This window comes from Narcine bancroftii, chromosome 4, assembly GCF_036971445.1.
Source record: "Narcine bancroftii isolate sNarBan1 chromosome 4, sNarBan1.hap1, whole genome shotgun sequence".
Taxonomy (NCBI): Eukaryota; Metazoa; Chordata; class Chondrichthyes; order Torpediniformes; family Narcinidae; genus Narcine; species Narcine bancroftii.
Window position 1 is genome coordinate 211,111,601 of NC_091472.1, and position 17,369 is coordinate 211,128,969.

Here is a 17,369-nt window from a genome sequence, read left to right on the forward strand (position 1 = left end):
CAAAATGAGAGGTACAAGTTTACCCAAGACAATTGGCGTAGTCGGCAGGATTGGTCTCAAGATGTTTTGCCGAAAGAAAGAGGTGCGCCCTAAGCAGTTCTTGATTCTGGGATGGACTTCCAAAGATTATGGGTTTGGCATGTTGGCCAATACCCTGTCTTTGTTGGGACCACCCCTCAGTTGGGATCAGAAGTTAGATCCATCAAGTGCACCTCTGGGAGAGCGGGTTGCCACTCTCCTTCGAGAAAGGAAATTTCCTGTTAAAAAGGGGACACTGATGGATGGTTTTTGGCTGCTGGCCACAGCCTGACGCCACTCTGTTAAGCGTGAAGCAGAATCAGTTCAGCGAGAAGTAGAATCTCAGTGTCAGAGAGAGCAACTAGAGGAGGAGTGAGAAGCCCTGCGACAACGCTGTTCCATGATGAGTGAGATTGTTTGCACCAGTCAGGACCGAGCCAAAGAATGGGAGGATAAGCATGTCCAAAAGATCTGCTGTAATATTAAACTCCGGCAGCAGCTCTATGCAGATAAGGAAAGGCATGGAGTAGAACCCGATCCATATCGTATTCGTGCCATGATAAGGAATGACGACGATCCTGATGCAATTGATGAATGGGACGGGAATATCTGGAATGATGACAATGGTAATAATGCAGATACTCCTCAGCATGTGCCTAACATACTACCCTCTCCACCCGCTGTTCATGTAAGGCAGCAGATTTTCCAAACGCGAAGTGGGAGAGGGGCAGAATGTAACTGACGAGATTGAAGAGATAGATGATTCCCCTGATCTCACTAGAGGACCCAGGGGAAGGTACCCGAACCCCTGCTTATGCTCAATGGCCCACCCCTTCTACGGGAAGGCCTAGCCCTCGCCCTGTCCACTGGGCAAAGGACCCTGTGGGCCAAAGTGGGAGCAGAGGTCAAGAGCAGTCAATGATCTGTGACTTCTCTATAAAACAGCTGGCTGCCAATGGAGATCGATTTAGGCAAAAGGCGGGAGAAACTCTGGCAGCCTGGTTCCTGCGTGTTTGGGAGCAAGGAGGGGGTAATGTATATTTAACCCCTGAGGAATTGTTGGGATTAGGAACATTGACAACTGATATCCGGGTCACTGCTAAGCTGCGGGGTAGAAGAGAGGTGGATTACTTACTTGCCACTCTAGGGGATGCCCTGCTACGAGTATACCCATCACCAGTAGATTGGGATTTACATCTACAGAACAATTGGGGCACCCCAGAGGAGGGTATAGCAGTAATTCGTCAGCAGGCCCTGGCCTCTCCCTTGTATGCAGGGCGTTTGAGGCTATGGGTACATGGGGGGAGCTCTGATGAAGAGATATTCACAGCTGGAATGTATACCAGATTGGTTCGTTCCGCCCAACCCACTGTACGGGTTCTGGTTCTGTCCGTAACTAGTCTGCTAATTGGGCACCCTGTGTCTAAGGCGGTGCACGCCTTATCTGGGCTTAAAGAATTAGAGTTGGGAGGTAAAATCCACTCACGTACAACCCAGGTTAAATCAGACAAGCAGGATGAAAAGAGAGGGGCTACTGCTAATAACGGACCGACAAGAAAGGACCTTTTTCTAACCTTGTTAAAGTTAGGCGTACCTAAAAGTGATATTGATGGGAAACCTACTGCGATCTTTTATGCCCTTTATAAGAGGAAGGCAGGGGAACATCATCCCCAGCTGTTGAGTCTTCCTGGTCCAACTGTGCCTTCTGCTCCCACTGCTGCTCCTATCGAGCCAGCTTCTCTTGCTCCAGTTATCCGTGATGAGATACAACAAATGCTTAAAAAGGCTCTATGGATAATAGTGGCATGTGGGCCTGGAAGACCCGAACCCAACTAAAGTATGAGGGTGTGGGCAGGGCCCCCATGTCTACTCTATTGAGACACGACGGATACGTGGGGACCCGCGGCCCTACATACCGCCGTTAACAATCCATTGGGGTGGGGGTAATGACCATCAATATTTGTCCTTGGTCGATACCGGTGCGGAGCACTCGGTGATTCCGGGTAACCCTAACCTCTGGACTGGACCGACATTTCGAATAGAGGGAATGGGAGGAGAGATCACCCTGGTGCAGGAAATAAAAGTCTACACCACGGTAGGTGATGGCCCTTCCCCTATATGGTTACATGCCCTGGTGGCTGCCACTGACGAGTGTATCCTGGTGTTGGCCGGTATGGCCCTTAATACTAGCCAAGGGGGATTTGCATTTGGAATTCGGACTATTACAAAAAGACTAGTGGTGGGTCGGGTTAAATGGGATCTTGTGATAGTGGCTCCCCCCCGAAACCAGTATGCATTCCACAATATCACCTCCCTGGGGGGCAGGAAGAGATTATTGCCACCATCAATGCTTTGCAAGAAGAAGGGGTAGTGAGGCCCGCAATGTTGCCCTTTAATACCCTTGTTTGGCCAGTACAGAAGCCGGATGGCTCTTGGAGAATGACAGTTGACTATCGTTTTTTGAACAAACATGCCCCACCACTTGCTTCGGCAGTTCCGGACATTTGTTACCCTTATTGAAAACATTGCTACTGGGAACTCAGGAACATGGTATGCTGTCATTGATCTCACTAATGCCTTTTTCACTATTCTTATAGACGAGGTCTCACAGGATCAGTTCACCTTTACCTGGAAGAGGCGCCAGTATACCTTCACCCATCTCCCTCAGGGCTATGTACACTCTCCCACTATTTGCCACAGCTTAATTGCCCGTGATTTGGAGTTGGTGCCAGTATCGCCTTCTCTCTCGATTCACTATTATATTGATGATGTGATGATCCAAGGGGCCATGGAAGAGATGTTACAGAAAGCAGAACAAGAGGACACCTGGTTTACTGATGGTAGCAGCCGGTGGGTGCAAGGAAAGCAGAAGTGGAAGGCGGTGGCTTACCATCCCAGGTCAGGAACTCACTTATTGGAGGAGGGGGATGGTGGCTCCAGTCAGTATGCTGAATTGAAGGTGGTTGCTTTACCACTAGACCCCCATGATCACCCTCTTCACTTGTTTACTGATTCCTGGGCTGTGGCTAATGGACTAGTGGTACGGATGCCTGATTGGCAAAAGAACATGACCTCCCAATATGGGGCAAACAGTTGTGGCAGCTGTGGTGGGATGCTTCCCATCATCATGAGATAACCGTATATCATGTTGACGCCCATACCAATGCGACGTCGAACATGGCACAACATAATGCAGTTGCAGATCAGCTTGCCACTATCCGCCACGCTGATACTGTCCCCCTGGCTCGATGGGCACATGAACAGAGTGAACATTTGGGGGTGGAGAGATCAGCTATGTGGGCCTGGGGGGCGTGGCAAGATGGCGTAGGGAACAGATGTGCCTTCCAGACCTCTCCTGACTCTGATTTATTGTTTTGTCTTTAAGTGCCCGTTAAAGTTCTTTTAAAAGTTTATAAATAATAAGAGGTGCTGAATTAATACCTTATAGTTTATATGCAAAAAAAAGTTAAAGAAAACATCAACAGACTGTTAAAAAACTACATTTTCCGAAATTATCTGAGCCTACTTGTTTACAAGAAGCCAGGACTCAGCGTAGAATGGATCCAGAACAAGACGTACAGAATTCGGCATTGAAACTCCGTTTTGAACCGGTAAGGTTCTCTGAAGGTCGCACTCAGCAGCTTTCAGAACAAAGAGCTGGTCGGGTGCCAGTATTTCACACAACGTCCACAGTGAGTGCTGTTACTGAGACTTTGACAGTTGAATCAGCTGGGGCGCCACCAGCTGGAGAGTTAAAGAGCTGTCATTTGACTGCTACAGTGGTGGCGTTGCAAAATGCATCTTCAATTACAACGGTTGGTTTGCCAGAAGGCATAGAAGGACCAGATCCAAGAAAATTTTTTACTGAATGGATTCCACGAGTGTTAGGACAGGATAAATTCCCTGAAGGTTTAATACTGGAATGTGCTCATAGAGTTTTAAGAAGAAAATCTTTTTCAGGACAGAATCCAAGACCTGTTCTGATCCGTTGTTTAAACTATTGTGACAGAGAGACAATTTTACGTATAGCTATTAGAAATGCCCAGCAAAATAGATCTCCTTTGATGGTTCAGAATAATCCCGATGGTTCAGAATAATCTAGAGAATGTCGGACAAAAGGTATGGGTGGCACCAACAGCCCTCCTGCAAAAGGGGAAATAGTGACACCTGCGCAGGGTAACACTCGGTGGGTAGCTGTTGAGGGACAGGATGGTTTAGTTTGTTTAAATACTGCACGCTTACGGCATCATGAGTGACATATGTCAGGCTTCTTTGTTCCAGGTCCTCCGTCTTGCACTCCTGCTGATCTGGCTTAACCGCTGCTTTGATGCCAGCAATTGGATTTGTAATGTCAAGGATGTTCCGAAGGAGTTGCCCGTGGGGGACACGGCCCGATGTATCCACTAATATATCTGATATTGTTAAGCATGTTTCAAAATCTGTTTGTGAGCTTCAGTGTCTGGTATTGTGGCCCACGAGGATAGTTTGAGCCTTGATTGGAATCCTTTTTCATGGTTAAATGGTACATTTGAGGGATTGGACTACAATATTCTCCATTGGTTGCTTGCATTATTGCTTATTTTTGTGCTTATTTTAGTTTCTTTTTTTTTTGCTCCTTCTGTACTCAAATACTTGTTAGGTCTCGTAAGTGACATGCTGCGACCAAGGGGTGGAATGTAATGGAGGATTTAGACCAGCTTAAGCAAGAAGGGATGCAGTTGCATCAGAAGACACAATCTAAATTCCACCATGGGGCCCAGGATGCAGTTCAATAGGAAGACATTATCTAAATTTACATTATGGGGCCCAGGGATGCATATGAATCAGTAGACATTATCCAACTTCCACCATGAAGGTCCAGAGATGCAGTTGTCTTTTGTTGGTCGCAGACTGTCAGGAGACCTTGAAGATAATTAAATCATTTTGTTCAAAGAGATAAGATCTGAAGAAAACAACTTTTGGGTCATGGTCCCACTGCTGAAATTTGAGACTCTCCAAGAGGTGGCAACATCTCTCAAGAACTTCAAGATTCCAAACCAACGGAGCTGGAGAAGCTGCTACTGGCACCCAGACAGCCTACTACAAGTGTGCAGTCATTGCCTCGCTTTGGCAGTTGGGACCAGTCCAGGCATTGATAAGTATAATTGGGAAAGGCTTGCATGTTGTAGTGTGAATTTAGATTTAGTAATAAAGACTTGTATAAACTGAACTGCTCTCGGTGTGTGTGTCTATTTTCTTTCGGTAGCTCAAACACTGTGACCAATCTAAAATGAACAAAATGAGAGGTACAAGTTCACCCAAAACAGATGTGTTTGTTGGGCTATATAGATAGTGTCATTTTGAAATTGCTTGATAAGCCACAGTTGGCATTTTTATGGTTGGGGTTAGCGGTTGCAAGTAAATGTATAGCGATAACTTGGAAAAATGATGTGGAATTGAATATACAGAGATGGTATAATGAATTACAATTGTGTTTATATTTGGGAAAAAATAACATAATTGGCAAAGTAATTATTCCTTTTTTATTAAAATGTGGAGTTTATATTTGAATTGTATGAGTATTGATCTTAAGTCGGATTTAAAGAGTTGATTGATTAACTAATACTAAATGTGAGCATTTAAGGCTCCGAGTTAAGGAGTAGAGGAAGGTGGTGGGGGGTTATTTTTAATTTCTTTTTTTTCATTTTTATCTTCATTACTCATTATTAGTATTTTGATTATTCATTATCAGTATTATTTTTTCTATTTTCTATGTTTTTTATATCTGTATTTGGTATTTCACTTTTAGTAATACTTTGTAAATTTTTTTAAATTAGGAAAATAATAAGGATTGGGATGAAGGAATCCATTTGTTATTGTTTGCTGTTAGAGAGGCAACACAGGAGTCTCTTGGCTTTAGTCCATTTGAGCTGGTGTTTGGTCATGAAGTCAGGGGTCCATTACTATTGTTGAAGGAATAGTGGATACATAATGATATACAATCAAATCTGTTGGATTATGTTTTCAAATTTAAAAACAGTACATCAGGCTTGTGAGATGGCAAGGAAAAATGTAAAAACTGCTCAGTGAAAATGAAAATTTGGTATGATCAAAAAGCAAAAAATAGGGACATTAAACCTGGCGACAAAGTATTGTTTTTGTTACCAATGCAGTCAAACCGTTTGAGAGCTCAGTTTTCAGGACCATACAAGGTGAAATCAAAAATTAACCAGGTCACCTATGTCATTGAGACACCTGATCGTCGAAGAGAGACAAGGTCTGTCACGTGAACATGCTTAAACCTTACTTTGAGAAAATAACTGAGGAGGAGAGGAGGATTCCAAACAAGGTGCTAGTTATAGAGGAAAGTAAGGAGGAGATATGTTTCATGGAAGATCATGGAGCACAGAAAGTGATAAGCCCCAGGCTGGAAAATTCTATAGTTTTGCAAAACTTAGAAACCAAGTTAATGCATTTGACGAAATCAGAAAGGGAAGAAATGAAGACATTACTTATGAAATTTAAGGATATATTCCCAGATGTTCCAACTTGTCATGATGTGGAGGTTGGTGATTAATGCCTATTAAGCAGCATCCTTACCGAGTTAATTTGGAAAAGAGCAGATTGTTGGATCAAGAGATGGATTATATGTTCAAAAATGACATCATCCGAAAATCAAGTTCAAATTGGAGTCCACCCTGTGTTCTGGTGCCTAAGCCAGATGGCTCAATTAGGTTTTATACACATTATCGAAAGGTAAACATGGTGACAAAGACTGATGCATTTCCTATTCCCAGAATAGATGATTGTATAGATAAAATGGGGAAGGCTAAGTTTCTTACAAAGATTGATCTCTTAAAAGGATACTGGTGTGTTCCTTTGACAGAGAGAGGCAGGGAGATTTCTGCATTTGTTGCACCTTCGGGATTGTATGAGTATAATGTTCTGCCTTTCGGGATGAAAAATGCACCTGGCACATTTCAGAGAATGATTAATCCAGTAATTCAGGGGTTAGAGCACACAGGAGCCTATATCGATGATTTATTAATTAGTACGGATACATGGGAAGAACATATGCTTGAATTAGAGCAGTTATTTCAGAGACTGGTGGAAGCACACCTCGCATTGAATTTGCACAAGAGTGAGTTTGGACATGCCACTATAATTTATCTGGCTTATGTGGGAGGACAGGGACAGGTGGCACCAGTTGGAGCAAATGTATTGGCTATCACTGTGTGACCTAACTGATAATAAGAAAGCTCTTCAGAGATTTCTAGGTATGATTGGCTACTATTGTAGATTTTGTAAAAACTTTGGAGAAATTGCACTCCCATTAACAAAACTTTAGCCGTGGACGCTAGTGACGAAGCGGTTGGTGCTGTACTGTTACAGAAGAAGGATGGAGATGGAGTAGAACATCCTAATTCGTATTTCTCAAAAAAGGTTTAACAACCATCAACAAAATTATTCAACCATTGAGAAGGAGTTATTAGTGCTTGTTTTAGTGTTGCAACATTTTGATGTGTATATTTGTACTGCTCAAAAACCATTAATAATATATACTGATCATAATCCATTAGTTTTCCTTTCTAAAATAAAAAATAAGCACAGACGGTTATTGAAATAGAGCTTAATGTTGCAAGAATATGACTTAATTATTACACACATAAAGGGGACAGATAGCAGATTGTTTGTCAAGATGTTAATCTGGGTAGATACGAATCTAATCACATACTGTAAAAAAAAATGGAGTGTTTAAAAAGTGACAGTTTGCCTTTAAGAGTCAAGGTGAAGGTGGACTGCTGAGAGAGTGGGAGATGAACTGGGCATGTGGAGATGATCAAGAAATTTCTGGACTTGGATGATAAACCACCACTGGGTGTGGCTGTGAAGTGGAAGGAGGCCCATGCATGAATCATTGTTTGGGGGGCAGTTTAGAATGTTGGGCATTTTCAAAGGGATGAACATTCCGAAGGCAGCCAGAATGATCCAGACCAAGCCAGTTGTTCCTCTCTGCAAGCAACACAAGAAGACAACTTAAAATTTTGTGCTCTCTCTCAAAGTTCTTTGGCTTCAGTTTATACCAAACAAACTGAATTTTGTTTATAATCTTTGTTTTGGTTGAGATCAAAGTTTTGTGAGTCTTGTGTGATTTGTGTTTGCTTTGTGTCTTAAGTTTTTCTGTGGGCTGGTTGGAAATATAACTTAGACTTTAATTACATATGTTATTGTTAGAAATAGAAGTACCTTTAAAGAAATTGCTCGAGACAAAAATTGAGAACAAAGAACATTTATTTTACAACAATGCAAAGTTGGGTGCTTCCCCTTACCCTGGGAATACACACATACACTGGGGCTCACCCAACTTTTATACAGTTGATTTCAGTATAGGAATAACCCCCCCCCCTTACATTCTTCTGCCTCCTGCTGGAGAGGTTTGGCATTAGGCAATCCTTCCTGCCTACGTGCAGTTTCAGTATACTTGGAGGACCAGGGGGTATCCTGTTGGTGTCCCTTCATGTTATTGTCCTTATTCACACCTTCCTGATTCTCGGGGCTACAGTCTCTTGATATGCAGAGTTGGCTCATCCTGTCTTGGATTGGCTAATTTAAAATGTATAAATCTGTGTAAGGTTAGCTAATTAGATATGTAGGACTTGGTACTTCTGTCCAGGGCTAGGAGACCCTTATCTGATCCAGACTACCTCAACTTCCTACATTCTATTGTTCCTTACCACTCCTTATCTTAGTCTTATGGTGGCTCTTGTCACAAAGAGTAGAAGATTTTTATGTTAATCGTGCTGACTCTGCTTTCCTGCATCCTAATCCCCAAGCTCATCCTGTTTGTACTGGTTACAGCCATTAACTGATGTATGAATTTTAGTTTCCTTCATGTTCATAATTTTAGATCAGTTTTCCCATCTCTCACATTATATTTAGGCTGGGGAATTTATTAGTTTTACACTTTTATAGAAATTTGCATAGTAACCAGTAGGCATTGTTATAAATGGGTGGGGTTCAATGAAAGTTTGAAGGTGAATTTTTTAAAATAAAATATTTATTCATCTTTACCCCTGTGTGATAGGCCTTCTTTGTGGTTGCTAGTTTGATCTTGTAACACTGACCCACTGGCAAATTCACACTAGGGAGAGGTGTGCAGCATGTGGGAAGGGATTCACTGGGTCATCCAACATGATGACCCACCAGAGGTTTACAGTCTTTTCCCCAGAGTGAGAATGATGGGGGAAGTTGCGTGAGACGGGACCCAGGGGGGGGGGGGGGGGTCAGAAGGTCACGTGTGAGGCCGAAAGGCCTGCTCTGTGCTGTATGACCCTCAGCGTTGTAGCCTTGCATCCGATCACTGGTCCCGTCCAGCGGTGAAGATAAGTTCAGGCGCTGCCTTTAACGCGCCCATTTCCCCTCGCCGCCACAGAACGCAATGGCAGCTGAACCTTCCCAGAATCCTTTTTCGCTAAGAAAGCGCCCTCTCCGAGCCGCGGAGCGAATACGTCAAACGCGAGCACAGGGCGGGCCTACAACGCAGAAGCGTCCCTCGGTCTGGTGGGAACAGGATCCGTTGACAGTGACGTCATAAAGTGGGGTGGGGCTGCGGGCCGGCGCTGACGTGGTGAGTGGAGGCCGCGGCCGTCGATTGATGCCGGCTGCTTTAGAACCCGTTTTTCAGTGGGACCGGCCGCTGCGCAGGAGGTGGGAAGCCCGGACCGACCTGGTAAGGAAGGGATCGCTCGGGCGGCCCGGTGGGGCCCGGTGGAAGGGGGGGGGAAGGGGGGAGGGAGAGGGGGGGAGGGAGAGGGGGGGAGGGGGAGAGGGAGGGGGAGGGAGAGGGGGGGAGAGGGAGGGGGGGAGGGGGAGAGGGAGGGGGAGGAAGGGGTGGGCAACGGCGGCCGGGCGGGATCCCAGGGGAGGGAGGGCGGACCGGTGGGGCCCAGGGGGAAGGGGGCGGGCTGGCTCTCAAGGGAAGCCCCGCGGGGCCCCTGGAGGGAGGGGGGCGGCCCGTCGAGTTCTCTGCGGCCGATAGAGTGGTTTCAGGAAGGCGGGCATTCTGGGTAAAGAGGCGGACTTTAGTTGGCAGACACTGAATTACAAATTGGGGCGGGGACTCAAGTCACACATGGAAGACACACAGATGCTGGACCTCGGCTGGTCTCACCATTTCCACAGGAGGCACCGCTATATCACCGACCGTTCGGCCCTGTGCCCTCACACACGTGGAAAGAACAGAGAAAACCTGCAGTACAGCACAGACCCCAACAAAGTTGGACCAAACATTTCCCTCCCTCGAAGTTACCAGGCTTACCCAGAGCCCTCTATTTTTCTCAGCTCCGTGTATCTCTTCAAAAGGCCCTATTGTATCCACCTCCAGCACCGTTTCCGGCAGCCCTTCCCACAACTGACATCTCCTCCACCTTCTCCCCAGCACCTTAAACCCGTGTCCCCCTTGGCAACCATTTTAGTTTAGCCCTGGAAAAAAGCCTGATTATCCACACGATCAATGTCTCTTGTCATCTTCAAGGAATAAGCAAAGTAAAGGAAGGTGTCAGAATAAAGGCTGAAGAGTGGCTGGGGGAGGAGTCCATCAACAAAAGTTCTTAATGGGATATGATAAGAGGTGAGGTGAGAATCAGTTTGGGCTCTGTGAAAGGAGACCGGGAAAAGGGGAGAGCGAGAGACAGAGCTGGGGGAAGGGTGATGGGGAAGAAGTGGGGAGGGGGTTTAACAGAAACTGGCAAAGTTGTTACTAATGCTATCTGGTTGGCGGATGCCCAGTTGGAAGATGAGGTGTTCCTCCAATTTGTGTATGGTCATGAGCCCAACGACAAATGTGTCCGCAAGGGAATGGGATGGCGAACTGAAATGGATGGCCACTGGAAGATCCACACTACTGAGGCGGATTGAGCCTAGGTGCTTCACAAAGAGATCTCCCGGTCTGCATCCAATCTCTGATGTGGAGGAGATCACAACGGGAGCACCGGATGCAGATTCACGAGTGAAATGTTGCAAAGAGACAGTTTATAATATTCAGACTCAGCGAAAACATCATTCTTGCATTCCTGCACTCTGGATTGACTCCCTTCTGGGCACCTGAAGGTTGTTCCAGTCAGTGAGAGGAATTAAAACACAGGACTGCTTTTAAACTTTCACCTCTTCCCTAGACAAGATTCTAAAGATTTCAATATTCTAAGGGTTTTATACATTATTACTTCAGATTGATGGGGAGGGAGGAGTTGATAAGGGAGTTACGGAGGGAGCGGTCCCTGTAGAAGTGGGTGTCTCATGGTGGTCTCATGTAGTCAGTACTGGAAATTGTGGAGGAGGTCACAAGTGGACATAGATGGGAAGGGAAAAGAGAAAAACCGCTGAGGTGATGGGGGTAAAAGAGTATCTCTGATAGGGAGTTGGAATGCTGTCTGATTGGAGAGGGCCCAGTCAGAATACAAGGTGGTGTTCCTCCAATTTACGGGTGGCCTCGGATCTTCACCTTCCCCCACCTTTTCATTCTGATCCCTGTCTATTTTCGCTTATACCTAAGCAAGGGCCCAGGCTGGAAATGTTGGTCATAAAAACACACAGAAATGGTGGAGGAACTCAGCCGGTCTTGCAGTGTCCATTGGAGGAAAAGGTTATTACTGTTGTTTTGGGCCTGAGCCTTTCAAGGAGTAGGTTCCTTTTTATTTCCCATGGATGCTGCGTGAGCTGATTTCTCCAGCAGGTTTGTGTGGAGCCCTCAGCCCCAGCCACTACAGACTTCCTCGTTCAACTCCATTGGTTCCACTCGCCAGTCACACTTTCCCTGTCAGTCAGCCGAGCAAATTGAGCACATGCGGATGGATGAAGGCCTCGCCGACATCCACATTGTAGAGGAAACCACTTCCCTTGGGACTGAAATTAAAAATAAAGAATTAAATGTAATTCCCAGTAAATAAAACCCTCTCTGGAACAACACAATAACTGCAGATGCTGGAAGTTTGAGTGAACGATGGGAAGCTGCAGGGAGTTAGTGGGTCATGTCTCATCTAAGGCCAATGTTTCAGCTTGGGACCCTTTACAAAACTCTCATAACCTTTCTGATTCAATGAACTTGGCTCAATTAATTCCTATAAAGTCCCAACTTTCTGTGTGAGGTGGTTGACGTTAGTTGACCACAGAGACCAAAGTGGCCTGTTCTACCTTGCCGCCTCTCCCTTTGTAATGACGTGGGTACATTTGTTTTGCAGGGTAATAAAAGCAGAGGAGTTGTGGATGGGGACCAACGTTAGACCCTATCACGTCAGTGAAGAGGAGATGCTTGCATGTTTTATTTCTGAGAAGCGATGAGAAGCCACAGTGTGACTGGCCGGGCTGTGAGGTTCACCTGCCCCCCCCTCCCCCCCCAAGTGTTAAAGACCTGTGACTGCAAGGAATTTTAGCCATTTGAGAAGAGAGTCATGGAGGGAAACACAAGCACATCCTCTGAGAGGCTTTGATGAACTAAACAGGAGTGAAACCAAATAAATTATTTTCCACACTACTGAAGGAGTGAGCAAATATTTCCAGGTTAAAAGTTAACGATCGTTTTGAAGCTTGAAAACCAATTATCTGTCCCAGACTGATTTGTGCTTCAAGATTAGTTGGTCTCGACCTGGAAGTAATTGGGTGAACCTGGAGCGAACACTATTTTCTTTCCACCGATGATTTGGTGCATCAAGAGCACATCCTAACTGAAGCCTGGTCACTCAGCTGCTGTGAGTGAAGGGGTTCACACTGCCTTCCGAAATGAGTGCCCGCCAACGGGCCCATTCTGGGGACCGGCCGTTCACATGCTTAGAGTGTGGGAAGGGCTTCACAAAGTCCCCCCACCTGCTGAGGCACTATCGGGTCCACACCGGCGAGAAACCCTTCACCTGCTCCGAGTGTGGGAAGGGGTTCGCTCAGTCCTCTAACCTGAAGACCCACCAGCGTCTCCACACCGGCGAGAGGCCCTTTACCTGCCCCGAGTGCGGCAAAGACTTTACTCAGTCTTCTAAACTGAAGATCCACCGGCGACTCCACACCGGCGAGAAGCCCTTCACTTGCCCTGATTGTGGCAAGGGGTTCATTCAATCATCAGACTTGCTGAACCACCTGCATGAACACACTGGTGAGAAGCTCCTCACCTGCCCTGAATGTGGCAAGGGGTTTAGTCGATCATCAGACCTGCTGACCCACCAGCGGATCCACACTGGCGAAAGGCCCTTCACCTGCCCTGAGTGTGGCAAGGGCTTCACTCACTCCTGTAGCCTGAAGATCCACCAGCGTCTCCACACCGGGGAGAGGCCCTACACCTGCACTGAGTGTGGCAAGGGGTTCAATCGATCATCATACTTGCTGACCCACCGACAGGTCCACACTGGCGAAAGGCCCTTCACCTGCCCCGAGTGTGGGAAGGGCTTCACTCAGTCCTCTAACCTGAAGACCCACCGGCGTCTCCACACCGGGGAGAGGCCCTACACCTGCACTGAGTGCGGCAAGGGGTTTAATCGATCATCAGACTTGCTGACCCACCTGCAGGTCCACACTGGTGAAAGGCCCTTCACCTGCCCTGAATGCGGCAAGGGCTTCACTCAGTCCTCGAGCCTGAAGACCCACCAGCGTCTCCACTCTGGTGTGAAGCCCTACACCTGCCCTGAGTGTAGCAAGGGGTTCATTCGATCCTCAGACTTGCTGACCCACCAGCAGGTCCACACTGGCAAGAGGCCCTTCACCTGCCCTGAGTGTGGCAAGGGCTTCACTAAGTCCTCTAGACTGAAGACCCATCAGAGGGTCCACACCGGCGAGAGGCCCTTCATCTGCCCTGAGTGCGGCAAGGGCTTCACCCAGTCCTCTAGCCTGAAAACCCACCAGCGTCTCCACACCGGGGAGAGGCCCTTCACCTGCCCCGAGTGTGGTTGGGGCTTCACCCAGTCGTACCACTTGATAACCCACCGTCGTCAACACACTGGCAAGCGACCCTTCACCTGTCCCCCAAATGCGGCTGGGGGTTCACCCAGTCATCCCACCTGAAGACCCACCAGCGAGAGACCCTGCACTTGCATTGGAGTGCAGCAAGGGGTTCAATTGATCATCGGACTACCTGACCCACTGGCGTGTTCACACTGGGGAAAGGTGTGCAGTGTGTGGAAAAGATTCACTTAGTCATTCAACATGATGACCCACCAGGGGTTCACACAGGACAATATATAAATCTGTCGTATGTTAGGCATATAAATGTGTTCCAGTTTTTAAAAAAATTAAATTTTGTGATGTAGGTTAGAATCTGCTACTGTTTGTTTGACAAATTTGGGTTTCCTCCCACAGTCTAATAACGTACATGGATTAGAGGTTAATGGGGTGCATTTGGGCTGCATGGGCTCATGTGCCGAAAGGGCCTGTTAAAATTAAAAGAAATGTATTTTAAAAATTGAAACCTGAAGGCAGAGAACATGGTTAATGGCAGAATTCCTAATGGTGTGGAAGAACAGAGGGACCTTGGGGTCCAAATCCATGCATCTCTCAAGGTTGCTGCACAGTGAAGAAGGTTTATGGTCTGCTGGTGTTCATTAGTCAGAGGATTGTGTTCAATAACCACGAGGTTATGTTGCAGCTCTATAAAACTCTGATTAGACCATATTTGGAATGTTGTGTTCACTTCTTGTCATCTCATTACAAGAGAGCTGTGGAGAGGGTGCAGAGTGGATTTTCCAGGATGTTGCCTGGATTGGGGAACACGTCTTTAGAGGCAAGGTTGCCAGAGCCAAATCTTTGTTTGGACAAGATTACAGGAGGCTAGCTAAGGTGGATAACCATCATCTTTTTCATGGGTGAGGCGAGCAACATCCGAGGACATCTGTCCAAGGTGAGGAGAGGAATGTTCAGGGAGACGTCAGGGGTAAACACAGTGATGGGGTCTGGAATGCATTGCCAGGGATAGTACAACAGGGACATTTAAAAGGCTTTTAGACAGATGTGTATGCAAGGATAATCGAGGGTTATGGGTGTGGGTAGAGAAGATTTAGTTTGTTCAGTAGGTTTCCATCAGGGCCTGTACAACATCATGGGCCTGTAGGGAGCTGTGATGTTCTCAGTCTGAGGTGTTGCTCTTTGGTAATTAACCCAGGGGCTGACTGATGTGGTGAATGGCACAGCCATGTAGAGTGAAGAACAGAGACCTGGGAGACAGGGGCATAGTTCCTTGACAGTGGTCACTCTGCTGGACAGAGAGGTGAAGCAGGTGTTTGGGCCTTCATTGGGTAGGATGTCGAGTACAAAGATTGGGAACCTTTGATATAGCCGCTGGCATGACCGCACTGAGGATGTTATGCACAGTTCCGGTTGCCCAGCTCTAGGAAGGACGTAATAAGTTGAAGGGGTGCAGAGGAGATTCTGGGACTGGAAGTCTCGTTGCAGGGAGATGTGGGATCGTCTCGGTCCCATCTTGGCTTGTGACAAGGACCTGGATGGTTCCCCCTCCCCTATTTTCACCACCTTCAAAGTGCACTAGATGGTGGTTCACCATCACCAGCCTCGAGGCTCCTCTTGATCTCAGTGCAAAGTGGCCACCCTGAGACCAGGCTCCCTGGTTCTTGATTCTGTCCTTCAATGAGGAGGAGAGTCCCACCCCCACCCCACGCCCTTTAATGATTCGGACCCAACCCCTTCCCCTTTAACGATTCGGACCCATCCCCTGTCCTATGTATTTTAACAATTCGGCCCGTCGAGTCCATGCCAAACTATTCAAATTGTCAACCTGCACCCACACCATAATCTTCGCTGGGCCCGGACCCCCGTCCACCCCTAACTGAGCGCAGCTTCCCCTTTAAAAGCCCCAACATGAACTCCGCTTGACTATTTGCCCAATTTTGGGCCAGTTTTACCCCCCTCCTGTTTCCCTCCCTACCATTTCCCTTCTTTATATCCCCTTTACAGCTTTATTCCCCCTTTTCACTGCTTTATTCCCCCCTCGCTGTTTTTTTGCCCCTCTTCGCTGCTTTATTTCCACCCCTTTGCTGCTTTATTCCCCCGTTCACTGCTTTATTCCCCCCCTCCCCCTCACTGTACAGGGTTTGCAGGTTAGAAATTTTTTAGACATCCAACACAGTAACTGCCCCTTTCGGGCCAATAACACCCAACTGATTTAGAACCCTCTATGTTTTGAATGGTGGGAAGAAATTAGAGGCCCTGGGAAAACCCATGCAGACATGGGGAGAAAGTACAAACTCCTTACAGACAGCACAGGATTCGAATCCCAATCCTGATCACTGGCTCTGTAACAGCATTGGGTTCCGTGGAAGAAATGACAGGGAGTAATAATGATCTACCTGTTATTTAAATTACTTTTTACCTCTGTTGTTTCAAGATGGTGCCAGAAGGGGAGGGGGAGCTAAACCAGACTCTGAAAACCTGGGGCACTGTGTCTTAAGGTGCATGCACTGTGTTTTCCAACACCCTGACTTTGCATGGGTGAAGCCAGTGACTGTGGGCCAGAGTCAGCGCCACATCATTGCTGAGATGATATGCGCGATTGCTTCTGGGAGCTTGCAACGGTGACATGAAGATTTGCGGCATGTGTGAGAAGGACTCTGAAATACTGGTGTCCAGCCTGCTGTCTGTGGTAGCAAGTGTGTGGTGATATGTAATTACACCACTAGGTCACCAGGGTTCATCCCAGTGACCTTTTATATAAAGCAGTCCAGAACTACAGTCTAGCCTTCCAGGTTCGTCTTGCAAAGAGACAAGTGTACATATTAGTTTATTAAAGCTGTCTTATACTCGCACTCCTGGTGTGGTTATTGTCAGTACAAAGTGAACAATGGGAGAGATGTGTGGATCTGACCAGTGGCCAGTGAAGTTAAATGAGAGGCCAGTCGTGAGTGGCACCGGGTGGCCAGGACCTCGCTGGGCAAGCTCACCCTTGGGCTCAGGTGGGAGTTAATCCACTACTGGTGAGTTCATATACTTTCTATGCTTGTGTTGTTTAAACTGTAATTGATGATTGGGGTTCTGCAATCTCCAAGTGGTCCCCAAAAGGATTCTGTGAGCTAAAAAGTTTGGGAAGCCTTGCTCTATGCTAACTGAGCTGCCCCAGTCTCTTCCCCCACTCCCTCCTGTAATGAGGCAACCAGAACTAAATGCAATACTCTCTTCACAACATAGTCCCTCCACACTCTTCCGTATTGGCCGATCTGAACAAATTCTGTGATCTGTTCTTTGCCATTGTTGTTCACGTCAGTGGATAAGAGGGGAAAACTGGCGATTGAGAACTAACACACAAGTCTCCCTTTGAAGGGAGTTCTGTGAGAGTCCCTCTGTGGCCCTCTGCTCTCAACCAGCATCTGCGGACTTTCTTGTTTAACTCC

The 17,369-nt window shown here is 46.9% G+C and overlaps 1 protein-coding gene across 3 annotated transcripts in view; it reads left to right on the plus strand.

Annotated features, from left to right (window-relative positions):
* Window positions 1–16,787, plus strand: part of LOC138761535 (zinc finger protein 229-like) — a 44,610-nt gene extending 27,823 nt beyond the window's left edge. Inside the window, exons 1-2 of one of the 3 annotated variants that reach the window (XM_069933831.1) lie at window positions 9,339–9,727; window positions 12,234–16,787. In XM_069933831.1, coding sequence (XP_069789932.1) covers window positions 12,772–14,037 — 1,266 coding nt within the window. In that variant the 5' untranslated portion in view covers window positions 9,339–9,727; window positions 12,234–12,771 and the 3' untranslated portion in view covers window positions 14,038–16,787. Of the gene's footprint in view, window positions 1–9,338; window positions 9,728–9,997; window positions 10,628–12,233 lie in introns of those variants that run through there. The other 2 variants (XM_069933832.1, XM_069933833.1) reach the window with 2 other exon arrangements.
* Window positions 16,788–17,369: the final 582 nt, after the last annotated feature.